We start from the raw sequence: 12,914 nt of genomic DNA, 5'->3' as shown, positions 1-12,914 counted from the left end.
ACAAACCAAAACTCTCACTCAGCCTCCTTTTCCTCTTCTTCCTCCGCCTGCTCGCTCTTCTACGAAAGACACGCTGCTCATTTCTATCCCCATAGAAGAGGACGAGACCGGCAAAGCAAATGGACTCTACCGCCATTTCAAGACCTCTCCACCAGAGTTTCCTTCTTTCTCCTTCACGAAACGCTTCTTCTCTCCTTCCTCTTCCTTCATCTTCTCACCTCTCACTTCATTTCTCTCCTTCTCCTTCTTCCCTTTCTCTTAAGGTAATTTCTTCCTTTTTCTTTATTCGTTTTCTTCTGTTGCTTTTGCTTCGTTCATTTTTTCATAAGTTTTAATGTTTTTGTTTTTTTCTGCAGTTGCAAAAAGAAAATCTTTCTTCTAATGCCCTGCAAGCTGTTTACACTTTTAGGCGTGAAGCTACAGTTTCTGATACTTACGGGTCTGTGTTTTTTGATTTTCTTGCTAATATTGTCATTGATTGCATTCTTTTTTCTTACAATGAGCGACATCGATGAAAAAAGTAAATGAATTGAGGAATTTAATAGTTTCAGGGTTTTTTTGACCTCTAAGTTGACTAGTTTTTTGGTTGACCTTCATCTGAGAGCTTTTTTTTGAAAAGCACCATATAGAAGTTTGTCTATTCAAACTCACATGAACTTTTCTGACACATTGGTGTTGGTCTTCCCAATTTATGAAAATGTTGGCCTTAAATCCAAGAATGTTGTAGCTTAGGATGCTGTTGGTGATGATTTCAATGAATTCATGGTCTTTGCTATTTGGTGGTCATGAGAACGTGTTAGAAGGATGCTGGCTGAGGTGACGTAGATACCTTCATAAGAATTTCATAGTAGCTATGAATTACCAAAAATCACTTTGTTCTGCTCCTGCCCATTCTTTCATGCACAAGACCTGAACACTTCAGCATCACTCTTTGATGCTTTTGTTTTCTATAGCATGCTGCTTTTGTCCTTTATTTATGGGAAGATGTTTGGTTCCTCCCTTGCAATTAGCATCTCACCTTATGATATTCGTCTGATTTATAATTACTTGTTTCTTAACCTAACCTTGGACCTTCATTATCTCGAGAACCAAAGATCCAGAAAGACATTAGGAACCTCAATTAGTATATCATTCAGCATGCCAGCTTTTTCTTCAGTGACCACCACTTACTATTCTTGTTTTGTCCTTTACCCAATCTCCCTCAATAAGAATAACTGCTTTCTTTTTCTATGCACTAGACTCTATTCCAATCACAGTTTAAAGAGTTCATAAATTATCATTTTGTGAGTCTCCTGTCCTCTACAGCAAGTCATAATTCATGACTTTTGACCTTCTTGAGAGGTTGAATCCCCTAGGTGAATTATTTTGATAAGATTGGTCTCTACTTGAGTTTTTTTTTTTTTGGTTGACATCAAATTTCTAGATTTGTTGTGTCTCTGCTCATTCAATTTTTAACTAATATTGTAAAGGGTGGATGTTGACTGTTGTTCTAGGAATTATGTGCAACATTACTATATATCAAAGATAAATGGCTATGAAGAAAGTAGTTTTTGTTTTCAACATAGTGCACCAGAATTACTTTCACTTTCAAAAATGTTTTTTTAAATTTTTTTTTTTATCATTCTTTATTTGGTCTCATATGGTGACATGTATTTTTATTGAATGCAGCAGTGCAACAACTGAATTAGCCGACATAGACTGGGACAACCTTGGGTTTGCATATGTACCAACTGATTATATGTATATCATGAAATGTGCTAGAGGTGGAAGCTTTTCCAAAGGTGAATTACAACGATTTGGGAATATTGAGTTGAGTCCCTCAGCAGGAGTCTTAAACTATGGGCAGGTAAGAGATTTTAATCTTCTTATTCCATTGCTACATTACTTCCCTTAGGTGTTTCATATTTGTTTTAGAGTTTCGACTGTACGTGAGGATTTTTTTGTTTATTCTTCATTTTATTTTTTCCCTAAGATTTCTTGTGACTTACATTACATCATCCAAAATCTGATTTTGGTCCTTGGTTGGCCTGTTTTCATATTTTATGGTTTGTTTTCTTTGGATAAACTCTTTCAATTTATATTGTAGGAGTTCAGTTTTAATGAGGAATGGCGGCATGCTCTTTTGTTGATATATTTGAACTGGCAGTTTGACCTTCAGTGTAGGATGGAAAGTGGAAAAGATTGTGTGTCGAGAAAATTGAGCAGCCTCATTCTTTTTATAGTTATCTATTACCTGCGATGTGTTTCAATAAAAAGTTCACCTCTAGGACCATTTATTACAATGGCTATTAATTGAAACAATTAATATAATGATTTCTGTACTTGCATTTTTAACATTTTCGTATAATGAAGTATTTCAATCCCTTGGTTATGACTGAAATTAAGAAGATATCGAGATATACTTTCCTAATTCCTATTGCCATCCAGTGCACACTCCATAGGAGGATTTGATCTTTGGGGTTCATGGAACTTTCTAGCTAAACCATCTATTGTCATCTTATTTGTCCATCGTGCAACAACTAAATCTTATTTGTCCATCATGTATCTAATAAAATTTGGAAACCTAAAATGCTCTCAATAAGGACTTAGGTTGTGTTTGTGCTTTGCAGTTGTCCATAATCTGAATGCTAATATTCTGTGATTATTGTGTTGCACCATAGTCTCAGTTTTCACTTTTTTTTTCCATTGCAAAGTGGTTCTACAATTTGGAATTGTGGCTTTTAGTCTTTTCTGAGGAGAACTGGGTACATCTAGATTCTTTGGAAGTTTGGATATTGCTGGTATAAAATGGAATATTTTTGGTGGAAGAAGAGATCTTCAAGTTCTTTACAGATGTCCATGGTCTTTAGGTGTTGGTTAGGATAGGACAGTGCCTTATGGAGCATGATGCAATGTCCATTTCTTTAATCACTTGATATATTTCTTTCATAGTAAAACAACAAAAAATATATGCGTGCTTCTGGGACATTCTGAAGAAGAGCAAATAGGGGTAAAAATTCATAGTAGTAACATTTTAGGTGTGAATTTAATGGTGTAATGGTTATCCTTTCTATTGGTTAATTTCTGATCATTATGTAAAATATTACCTATGAAGTTATGAACATTTAACAATGCTGGATTGAGAATGTGGAGAAGTTGAAAATTTACATTATTTCAGTCTGTATGTAAAGTGGCTTTGCTATTGAAATAATTTAAGAAATATAATTCCAAATTGGATGTTGATTCTTGAATTGAAACAATATATGGGGAAAAGGAATTTAGAGTTGCTGGCTTGCTTTACTTGCCAGATGTTGTAAAAAGGAATTTAGAGTTGCTGGCTTGCTTTACATGCCAGATGTTGTAATCTTGATAAACCTTTTACTTCCTGTAGTACAGCTTACATTTTATTTGTTTGTGTATGGTTCTTGGAATCATTTTTCTCTCTTATATGTTGCTAGGGATTATTTGAAGGCTTGAAAGCCTACAGGAAAGAAGATGGTAATATCATTCTGTTTCGTCCTGAGGAAAATGCACTGCGGATGAAAATAGGTGCTGAGAGGATGTGCATGCCATCACCTACAGTTGAACAGTTTGTGGATGCAGTGAAAGCAACTGTCTTAGCAAACAAACGTTGGGTAAACTATATCTTTACAGTGTTCATATTGTTTATTATTGGTTATGCTAGATTATTAAATTTTTCATGTCTTGTTTCAGATTCCCCCTCCGGGAAAAGGTTCCTTGTATATCAGGCCATTGTTGATGGGAAGTGGAGCTGTTCTTGGTCTTGCACCTGCTCCTGAGTATACCTTTTTAACTTATGTTTCCCCTGTGGGAAACTATTTTAAGGTCAGTTTGCTTATTCTTCTTGCATAATATGATTGAGGATACTTTGCAACTTTGAATTGTGACATCTGTTTGTCAACTAATGGTTGTTAATTTTCCTGTTTGTTGTGTAGCCTATCTGCAAGAAATCCTTTTTTCTGATTTTTTAGTGTGAGTATGCATGTGCATTTTGCCTGCACAAGCATATGTGTTTTCATGTGAAATTATGATTTGTTTTTGTCTATGAGGTTTGACACTTGAGGACCAGTATCCGGTGTTGCATGTATATTGCTGATATGCCTCCAGCTCTAGGACATTTCAAACAGAGCATAACTGTGCTATAACCAGAAATCAAGAAGAAAAACGAAAATGGTTCGATAAGTGTCCTATATGCTTTTTTTTCCCTTCTTTTTAGACACATTTGACACTTCATGGGGAAGTTTCTAATAAGTACACTTTTTAATATAATAATTTCTTATTCACTGAATATTAATAAAATAAAGAAAATGCTTCATTAAAATAAAAAAGAAAAGCGAGTTAAAACAATAGAAGCATGAGAAAATACAGAATGGAGGAAAAGAAAAACTTGAACCCTAGAAAAAGGAAATGTCTGGGAGCAAAGAAAGTCAGATTATCCAAAAGGAGATCTAGTAATGCTTTGTTTTTTTTCTTGGCTATGGCCATAGCACTTTTTTCCCTTAATTTGTTTTCATCCTTTTCTGATGTAAAATCATATAATGGATTTTTCATTTATGCCTGCACGCACGCGGGCACACACACACACACATCTCCTGTGTCACCATGTATGTGCCCTTGCATTTGTAGTTTTTGATTGCTTCGTAGTTCTTAATAACTGATATATCAGTTTAGATGATTATTGTTCATTTGAAATCCCTCTCCAATTGTTATTCAATGTAGCATCTTTTACGTATTTGATTACAGGAAGGTGTGGCCCCCATTCATTTGGTTGTTGAGCATGAATTGCATCGAGCATCTCCTGGTGGTACTGGAGGTGTTAAGACTATAGGGAATTATGCTGCAGTAAGTTGGCCTTGTAGTTCTTGTTAATTTTATCTTGATATTTATCTTTTCTGAGACCTTGCCAGTGGATTCTTACTTAATTCTTAGAGAAGGAAGTTCATATGATTTCAAGCTTTAATTGATGAAAAGTATGATGAGATCTCTTAATGCTTCAAGAACCAGTAGTGTAACTGTAATTTAATTAGTGTATCACCGACATAATGATTTCATTTGATTTTAAAGTTATCAACTTCTCTTCTCAAAAAGCCATTACAACTTCTACTACCTAACTCGTCTCTTTTTATTTACTGGATGATTGCTTATAGGTTCTCAAGGCACAATCTGCTGCAAAAGCCAAAGGATATTCTGATGTTCTATATCTAGATTGTGTTCACAAAAAATATCTGGAGGAGGTTTCATCTTGCAATATTTTTGTTGTGAAGGTATTTATCAATAGAAGAATTAATTCTTTTAAGTATATATATTTTTTTGTGTTTGAAGGGTGTCATTTTTTATTTATGTTCTAAAAGTAGGACTATTAACATTGATGCCTAATTCTTTATGTGGAACCTTGTTTGTCAATACAATGAGCATGTATTAGGAACCATGCTTTATTTTGCTCCTAAGGTCACACAAAAGTTAATGATCACTTTGCCCCACCAATGGAAGCTGGCAACAAAAATGCCATGAATTTCAATCTTTGAGCATCTTTGCATGATCAACCATTGTCACCCTCCCACTTGCATATTTCTTTGAGCAAGGGCAACTACTTCCATTTCTGCTTATTATGGTATAATTAAAGCAACCTACCAACAGCAATCAGCTGCTATGACTAGATATTGCCAATGTGTTGCAAAGCAGTGAGAACCTACAATTTGGACCCTAACTTCCTCTCAAAACTGCTATTGCTGCTCCAATGAAATCTTTAGCCCTAGGGAGAATTACTGTTAGATTCCTAGATTTTTAGAAAATTTACTAGTTCGTCCCTATATCAAATTACTCAATAAAATGTTCATGTATTTTGTCAAATCAAACTCATTAGTCCTTCTGTCAAAGAAAGCATTAGCCATCTTGATTATTTATATTGTTTAGTTCTGGCACTTTTCACTGTACGTATTTTTTAATTCATGCAATTTTAAATATCCATATTATTTAGTCTCTCTAGCCAAGGCTAAACAAGGTTAGTTGCTAAAAAAGGTTGACTAACAGACTATTGACAGAAGTACTAAACAGTTTGATTTACAAAATATAAGGACATTTTAATTGAGTGATTTTAATATATAGATGAATTAGTGAATTCTCTAAAATTTCAATGACCCAATGGTAATTCTCGCTTAACCCCCAATATTCACTAGATTACTGCTTTTTTCTCTTCCAAGTAATGGAGATCAAATTCATATAATCCAGTTCTTTTGTCGGAAATCTTGATGCATGTGCCAATTCTCAAACTAAAATTTTGTATAATGGTTTCATTTTTGTGTTACAAATTTTGTTTATATGATCTTACATTCTGGAAATTTTGCATACTATGCTTTTGTTGAATGCTGAATTTTCCTTTGACTAGGGCATATCAAAACAAGCATGCTTGCATGTGTGCTCTCACATTTTTTATTTTCATGTATTTATTGAATGAGCCATCCTCAAAACAAGTTGTACCCTTTTGTTTTTATTCCTTTTAAGAATTTTAATTAGCAATGAAGTTGTTAATAAAACAAGGACACACCAGCTTTGATCCTCCAGAAGCTATTAGTTTTCTCTTTCTCCCCTTTTCTGCCTGTTATCATTGTTGAAGGGGAATGCTTGTAGTGCTAAGATGTACATTTGTTCTCGCTTGTCATTGTCTTTACAGCTTGCTTGCGAGGAAGCTTGGCTTCTTTGCATGTTCTAGTAATTCATGCTGTCCTGGCTTAATTTTCTTTGTGCATAATTTTGGCTCTTTATCTAGTGCTTAGCATGCCTTTTTAATGGAATATGTGTTTTTTATCTTATGCTTTCATTTTTTAGTTGTTTGGTCTCTAGTGATCCCATTTTGACCCAATTTTGAACCAAAACTGTCTTGGTGGAATAGTGGAATTAGAGGACTTCATGTTGTTTTATGACATTTATTGAGATGCTTAAACCTCATTTTTTGCTCTTAGGATAATGTTATCTCCACTCCTGCAATAAAAGGGACAATCCTACCTGGCATTACAAGGAAGAGTATAATCGATGTTGCTCGAAGCCAAGGATTCCAGGTACCCATTTTAGACAATATATCCAATATTATTCTCATAAAATGTAACTGTCTGACAGATCTTTAGGATATCCATTATCTAATATAATATATTTAATGTTAGGCATATTGTATTGAACTAAGATGACGAAAGTTGGAGATTTGTTAATTCTAGGTCTGATATTCTTTTCTTTGATAAGATTTTACAGAAATATAATTTTAGTTGAATTCTAGAGGAAATCAATTAATTATTCTCCCCCAGTACTAGATGCCCTAACGTCAGACTTTGCATATACGGCTATTTGATGAAATTGTTTAAGCAATCCGTGTTGTTAGTCATTTCAGCTTGGCCAGGCCTGGTATTATTGACTTGCAAATCTGGATATTTAAATTGACGCTGCATTTCTACAGCTACTCTCCTAAGTGTATAATTTCTTAAATGAAGGCTCACAAATGCAAAACATGGTTCTGTTTAGCTGTGCAAATACATTATCTCGACTTGTCTGCTTTATTTTTTTTTGATGGGGATGTGGTTCCTGTTTCATTTTCTCTTGAAATCTTCATCTTTTGCTCTCAAGGTTTACTTGGAATATCCCATCATGATAGACAGGAGGATTTTGTCTCCAAAATGATATTGTTACATGACTATTCTGCAGTAGCCAGCAGAATTAGTGCTCAACTAACTGCATTTCACATTGCTCATCCGGTAAAATGCCAGGTTGAAGAACGACTTGTGGCAGTGGATGAATTGCTGGAAGCAGATGAAGTTTTTTGTACTGGGACAGCTGTGGTTGTTTCACCTGTTGGCAGCATCACTTACAAGGGTAAAAGGTAAGAGTATCCTGGCTAGCAAATTTATTGAAATTAGATTGTGCTATCAAACACTAGGAAAAGGACTTGTAAAGCACCAATTTTCTTCTTAATGTGGGTAAAAGATTTTCCCATTTGTATTTTGTGGTATTGAAGTTGGTTTTTTTTGCAGGGTGTCTTATGCAGAAGGTGGTGGCTTCGGTGCTGTCTCACAACAGCTGTACACTGTGCTTACTAGACTACAGATGGGCCTTACTGAGGACAAGATGAACTGGACTGTTGAGCTGTAATTCAGCCAAGTGAATGAAGTAATCAGTTCTACTTTCATTTTTTTTCCTTTTTAATTGCATTTTAATCTTGTGTAGAGGTTGCACGAACTCCATTCATCGTGTGGCAGTTGAAAGCTGTGCACTTTGGTTTGCTATCTTTTTCAGTGATATGTAGATAGTGTTCTCAGACTTGTATTTAGTTTTATTTAGCATGTTCTTAACTGTATGTTAAATGGCTATGCAAAAAAATAAAAAATAAAAAATTAATTTTAGCATTTCATCGCCATCTCGAATTGCACCAACACAAGTGTCATGTTTTCTGAAAATATTTTCAACAATTTTTTTTTTCTCCTATTGAAAAAGAGAATTTTTAATGATTATGAATAAGTGTTATCAAGATGAGAGACTGACACTAAAACCATAAAAACTCTTTAAGGCGAGGTGATGCCTTTTCTTAAGAAGAAAGTTTAGTAGGGATGCATAAAAAGATAGTTGCAATATGAAATTTGTGGTTTTTATTTGCTCACAATCACAATCTGCACCCTATAAAATTTCAACAGAAAACATTACGAGATGTTGGACAACAGACAACAGGGAAACTAAATGGCCAAGAGGCTGTGAAAAAAAAAAAGTCTCAAATTTATTATTTTATCTTAGTAAAGCAAAGTTGCCATTTTATTTTTATTTTTGCAGAAACAAAAGTTTCTTAAAATTTCTGACAAGAAGTTTGTCAAAATAAAGAGGAATAGGCTATGCAACTGCTGCATTATGTATGAACAAATTAATATAAAATAATGGATAATTTTGACTGATATAGATTTCTTATTCTTAATTTTACTTATTTTAATTAATTTCAAAACTTAAATTTTCATAATTTTAAAAATAATTTCTTATCCTTGGAGCCAAGTAATTGGTTTCATTTACAATCAAGGAAAACATGCCCCTTCTTCATTTTCAATTGCTACTAATGCTTCTCTCATTTTATTAATGGCAGAAAATTAAATTAACTGAGAGGTATCTATCTCAAAAAATATTTTATTATTGGATTTTCTTTGTATATATATAAAATTTAATTATTGGCATGATGTATATGGTTTGATTTATTTTCTCTAAAATGTTTTCTTACGAAAATTAAAGTCTAAAATACTGTAAATATTAATAAGCGAAAAATCTAAGACCAGTTTCAAAGAGCAAAATTCAATTAATGCAGCTAGAAACGGTCCGATATTTTAGAGTTATGGCATATCAAACTGAGAGCCGTTGCCATCTTCAACTTGATTATTATACATGAATTATTGGGAATTTTGGTGAGTATCATAATAAATTAAAAAAAATTGAAATTATCTACTAAATCAATAATACAATTAAAATAGAAGTTAAAATCAATTTCAATTTTTTATTATATATATACTAAAAATTCAAACTAGACATTTTTGTCTCTACGTTGTTTCTAGATATGAAATTTATGGACATGATGTGTAAAACTAAAAGCAGCCAATGCTGCCATGGTCATGAATAATTTAAGTTGCAATTGATTTACAAGTCTAAGATTAAGAAACTTAGAAGCTTTTGATGTGCATGCATTGATTCCATTGGATTAGAAACTTCATGGGATACTAAGGAATCTGTAAGACTTTGAAATTTTCTTGGTCTTCTATATCATGTCACTGTCTGAAGAGTCATTATTTTCTAGGTATTCATAATTTTTGTCAAAAGTTTTCCTTGATTTCTTGTTATTTACATAATAAGTCTTCCCTGTAATTTTCCTTTGATGATATTTTTCCAAATTTTCCAAATAGTATAAAGAAGATTCATTGTATTTAAGAGATATCACATGTTTAGAAATTTTATTAGTAAATCATAGAATTGTCGGAAAATGGATACATTTAGGAGTAGATAAGACAATGGGTTTGAAAAATATGTATCACATCTCATGTATTTTTCATATTAGGTTGAATTAATATTATATTAAATTAAAATATATTTAGCATTAATAAAAATATAAAAATTTAATTGAATTAAAATTTTAATTTAAATTAATTTAATTTAATAAAATAAAACTTTTAAAAAAGTAACTCGAGAGAGAGAGAGAGAGAGAGAGAGAGAGCATTTATTGAAAGAAATGCCTTGTGAAGAATGGAAGCTAAATCATTAAGTTCATAAATATTATAATTTTAATTATTATTATTATTATTAGTTACCGTCAAAAAGACTCTTTCAAAGTAAATTTTCTGACAAAGGTGGCCTACCACCAAGACCTTCTCCTTCCTTGCGTCTTCAAATGCATATTAATTAAGTTATGCTGAGTTTTAGATCGAACCGTAATTGGTTTGATTTATTTATCTTAATTTAAATTGATTTTTTTTATTTTCTTGAATTATATACTGATTTTTAATTTCTATGCACTTTTGCCTCTTATTGGGTTGGAAAATACAATCTTATCATTATATTATTAAAAAGAAAATATCATTTTATTTTGTTTGCATAAATTAAGCACCAATTTATATTAAAAAAAGGGTAATTTACGATTTAGTCCCTGAGTATTGCCATTATTAACGAGTCAGTCCCTGTATTTTTAGAAACCTATTAAAACGTCCTTATCTTTTCTCTCCGTCAACGAAATAGTCCTTCTGTCCATTTTTGCCGTTAAAAATGTAGTAAAAGACCAAATTGCCCTCATTCTTTTCCTCTTTCTCCTCCTTCTCCTTCTTCTTCATCGATTCTTCCTCCTTCTTCTTCGATTCTTTACTTCTACTTCTGCTTCTGCTTTTTCTTCACTTCTGCTTCTTCTCCTTCTTCTTCTTCTTCTCCTTCATCATCATCATCATCATCTTCTTCTCTTTTTTTTTTCTTCTTTTTTGAATGAGGAGGAGGAGGAGGAGGAGGAGGAGAGAGGAGGAGAGAGGAGGAGGAGGTGGAGAGAGGAGGAGGAGGAGGAGGAAGAGGATAATGATGATGATGATGATGATGATGATGATGATGATGATGAGGAGGAGGAGGAGGAGGAGGAGGAGGAGGATGAGGAGGAGGAAGAGGAGGAGAGAGGAGGAGGAGGAGGAGAGAGGAAGGACTATTTCGTTGACGAAAATAAACGATAAGGACGTTTTAATAGATGTGAGAAAACATAGGGACTATTTCGTTGACAAAAAGAATCGATAAGGACGTTTTAATAGATGTGAGAAATATAGGGACTATTTCGTTGACGAAAAGAAACGATAAGGACTAAATAAAATGTTTTATTTAAGGGTAAAATTGGAATTTAAAAATTTTCTCTCTCATCCTTTATCTAATTTTAACGGAAAAGAGGACGGAAGGACTATTTCGTTGACGGAAAAGAAAATATAAGGACGTTTTAATAGGTTTCTAAAAATACAGGGACTGACTCGTTAATAATGGCAATACCCAGGGACTAAATCGTAAATTACCCTTAAAAAAATCACCCACCATCATTTAAAAAAAAAAAAAATCTAAAATGCAATTCCGTCATTGACGTTTACACTTCTAGCCCCATTGAAGAAATTTAAAAAAAAAAAAATTAAAAAAAAAACAGAAAAGCATAAAGTGACAAACAAGAAGAGCTCAATTTGTGATGTGATGGATGTCACAGTAGACTTCCTTGTTTCTTCACTAATTTTTAAAGTAAAAATTATTTTTATTCAAAATTAACTAGTTAATTTTAAATTTTAAAAATATATTTTCTATTGTATAGATTAGTGGTAATAATAATAAATTTTAATTTAATTAAATGAATTTTCTAATTAAATTTTTAAAATTATATGAATTATTTTAGTATATTTTTTAAAATATATAAAGTAATTAATTAATTTCAGTCATATTACAGTACTCATCTATCATGTCATATTTATTTTAGACTTTTTAGAAAAAAAATTCAAATGTTTATAGATTTTAGGCACAAATTGGATACGCCATTACTTGATTAATTGATTTTATTAAGTAAAACCTTTCGATTATATCTTTTTTTTTTTTTTTTTTTTTTTATTTTGATACTTTTCTTTTTAAAAAAAAAAATCAAAATGATTACTATTTTAAAGTTGTGGTTACGGGTGTGCATCGATCGGTTCGGTTCGGTATCGAATCGAATTGGCTAAAACCGATTTAACCGAATTTATTTAAATTGCAGACCGAACCGAACCGAATAAGATAGAAAACCGAATCGAATTAGTTCAGTTCGATTCGGTTCGAAATCGGTTTTTAAGCTTTTCTCTAATTAAACTATAAAAATAATTATAATTTACCACATTGTAAGCGTAGATGCAAGCCGCGATAGTAAGCGGAGATGCAAGCCGCGATGGTAAGCGGAGAGAAATGCGAGCCGCGAGCGATGGTCGTCAGGTAGGGGTGAGCATTCGGTCGGTTCGGTTCAAAACCGAACCGAACCGAATAAACAGAAAACCGAAATTTTAGTTTTTATGAAAACCGAACTGAACCGATTTTGGTCAAAAACCGAATCGAACCGAACCGGTCTGATTCGGTTCGATTCGGTTTGATCGGTTTCGATTTTTAATATTTTTTTAATTTTTTACACTTTATTTTTAGTATTTTAAAAATTAATTAAAATATTTTAATTTTAATATAATTTAATTTCTCTATATTATTGAAAAAACATATTATTATTCCTAATCGGTTCGGTTCGGTTTTTTGGGTTTTTTTCTGATCAAAATCGAACCGAACCGAAATAACTAAAATTTCTGAAATTTAAAACCGAACCGAACCGAAATGTATAAAAAACCGAACCAAAATTTCAAATCGGTTCGGTTCGGTCGGTTTTTTCGGTTTGAACC

The 12,914-nt window shown here is 32.7% G+C and overlaps 1 protein-coding gene across 2 annotated transcripts; it reads left to right on the top strand.

Annotated features, from left to right (window-relative positions):
• On the top strand, positions 1 to 8,392 carry LOC110628677 (branched-chain amino acid aminotransferase 2, chloroplastic). Of its 2 annotated transcripts, none has more exons than XM_021775468.2 (10): positions 1 to 263; positions 357 to 439; positions 1,672 to 1,846; positions 3,438 to 3,614; positions 3,694 to 3,825; positions 4,744 to 4,842; positions 5,148 to 5,264; positions 6,960 to 7,055; positions 7,752 to 7,864; positions 8,016 to 8,392. In XM_021775468.2, the coding sequence occupies exons 1-10, from the start codon at positions 120 to 122 to the stop codon at positions 8,131 to 8,133; spliced, it is 1,254 nt and encodes a 417-aa protein (XP_021631160.1). In that variant the 5' UTR covers positions 1 to 119; the 3' UTR covers positions 8,134 to 8,392. The 2 variants fall into 2 exon arrangements, with proteins under 2 accessions (XP_021631160.1, XP_021631159.1); XM_021775467.2 differs by having other exon boundaries at positions 2 to 263; positions 1,669 to 1,846.
• The last annotated feature ends 4,522 nt before the right edge of the window (positions 8,393 to 12,914 follow it).

This window comes from Manihot esculenta, chromosome 12 (genome assembly GCF_001659605.2).
Source record: "Manihot esculenta cultivar AM560-2 chromosome 12, M.esculenta_v8, whole genome shotgun sequence".
Taxonomy (NCBI): domain Eukaryota; kingdom Viridiplantae; phylum Streptophyta; class Magnoliopsida; order Malpighiales; family Euphorbiaceae; genus Manihot; species Manihot esculenta.
Note: the sequence above shows the minus strand (reverse complement) of the source record. Positions and strands in the feature narration are given on the sequence as shown.

Excerpts from the sequence above, each read along its gene's own strand:
- LOC110628677 (XM_021775467.2), top strand. The coding sequence starts at position 120 with ATGGACTCTACCGCCATTTCAAGACCTCTCCACCAGAGTTTCCTTCTT. Across the intron at positions 3,826-4,743 it reads CTGTGGGAAACTATTTTAAG|GAAGGTGTGGCCCCCATTCA; the intron begins GTCAGTTTGCTT and ends ATTTGATTACAG. Across the intron at positions 7,865-8,015 it reads ATCACTTACAAGGGTAAAAG|GGTGTCTTATGCAGAAGGTG; the intron begins GTAAGAGTATCC and ends TTTTTTTTGCAG.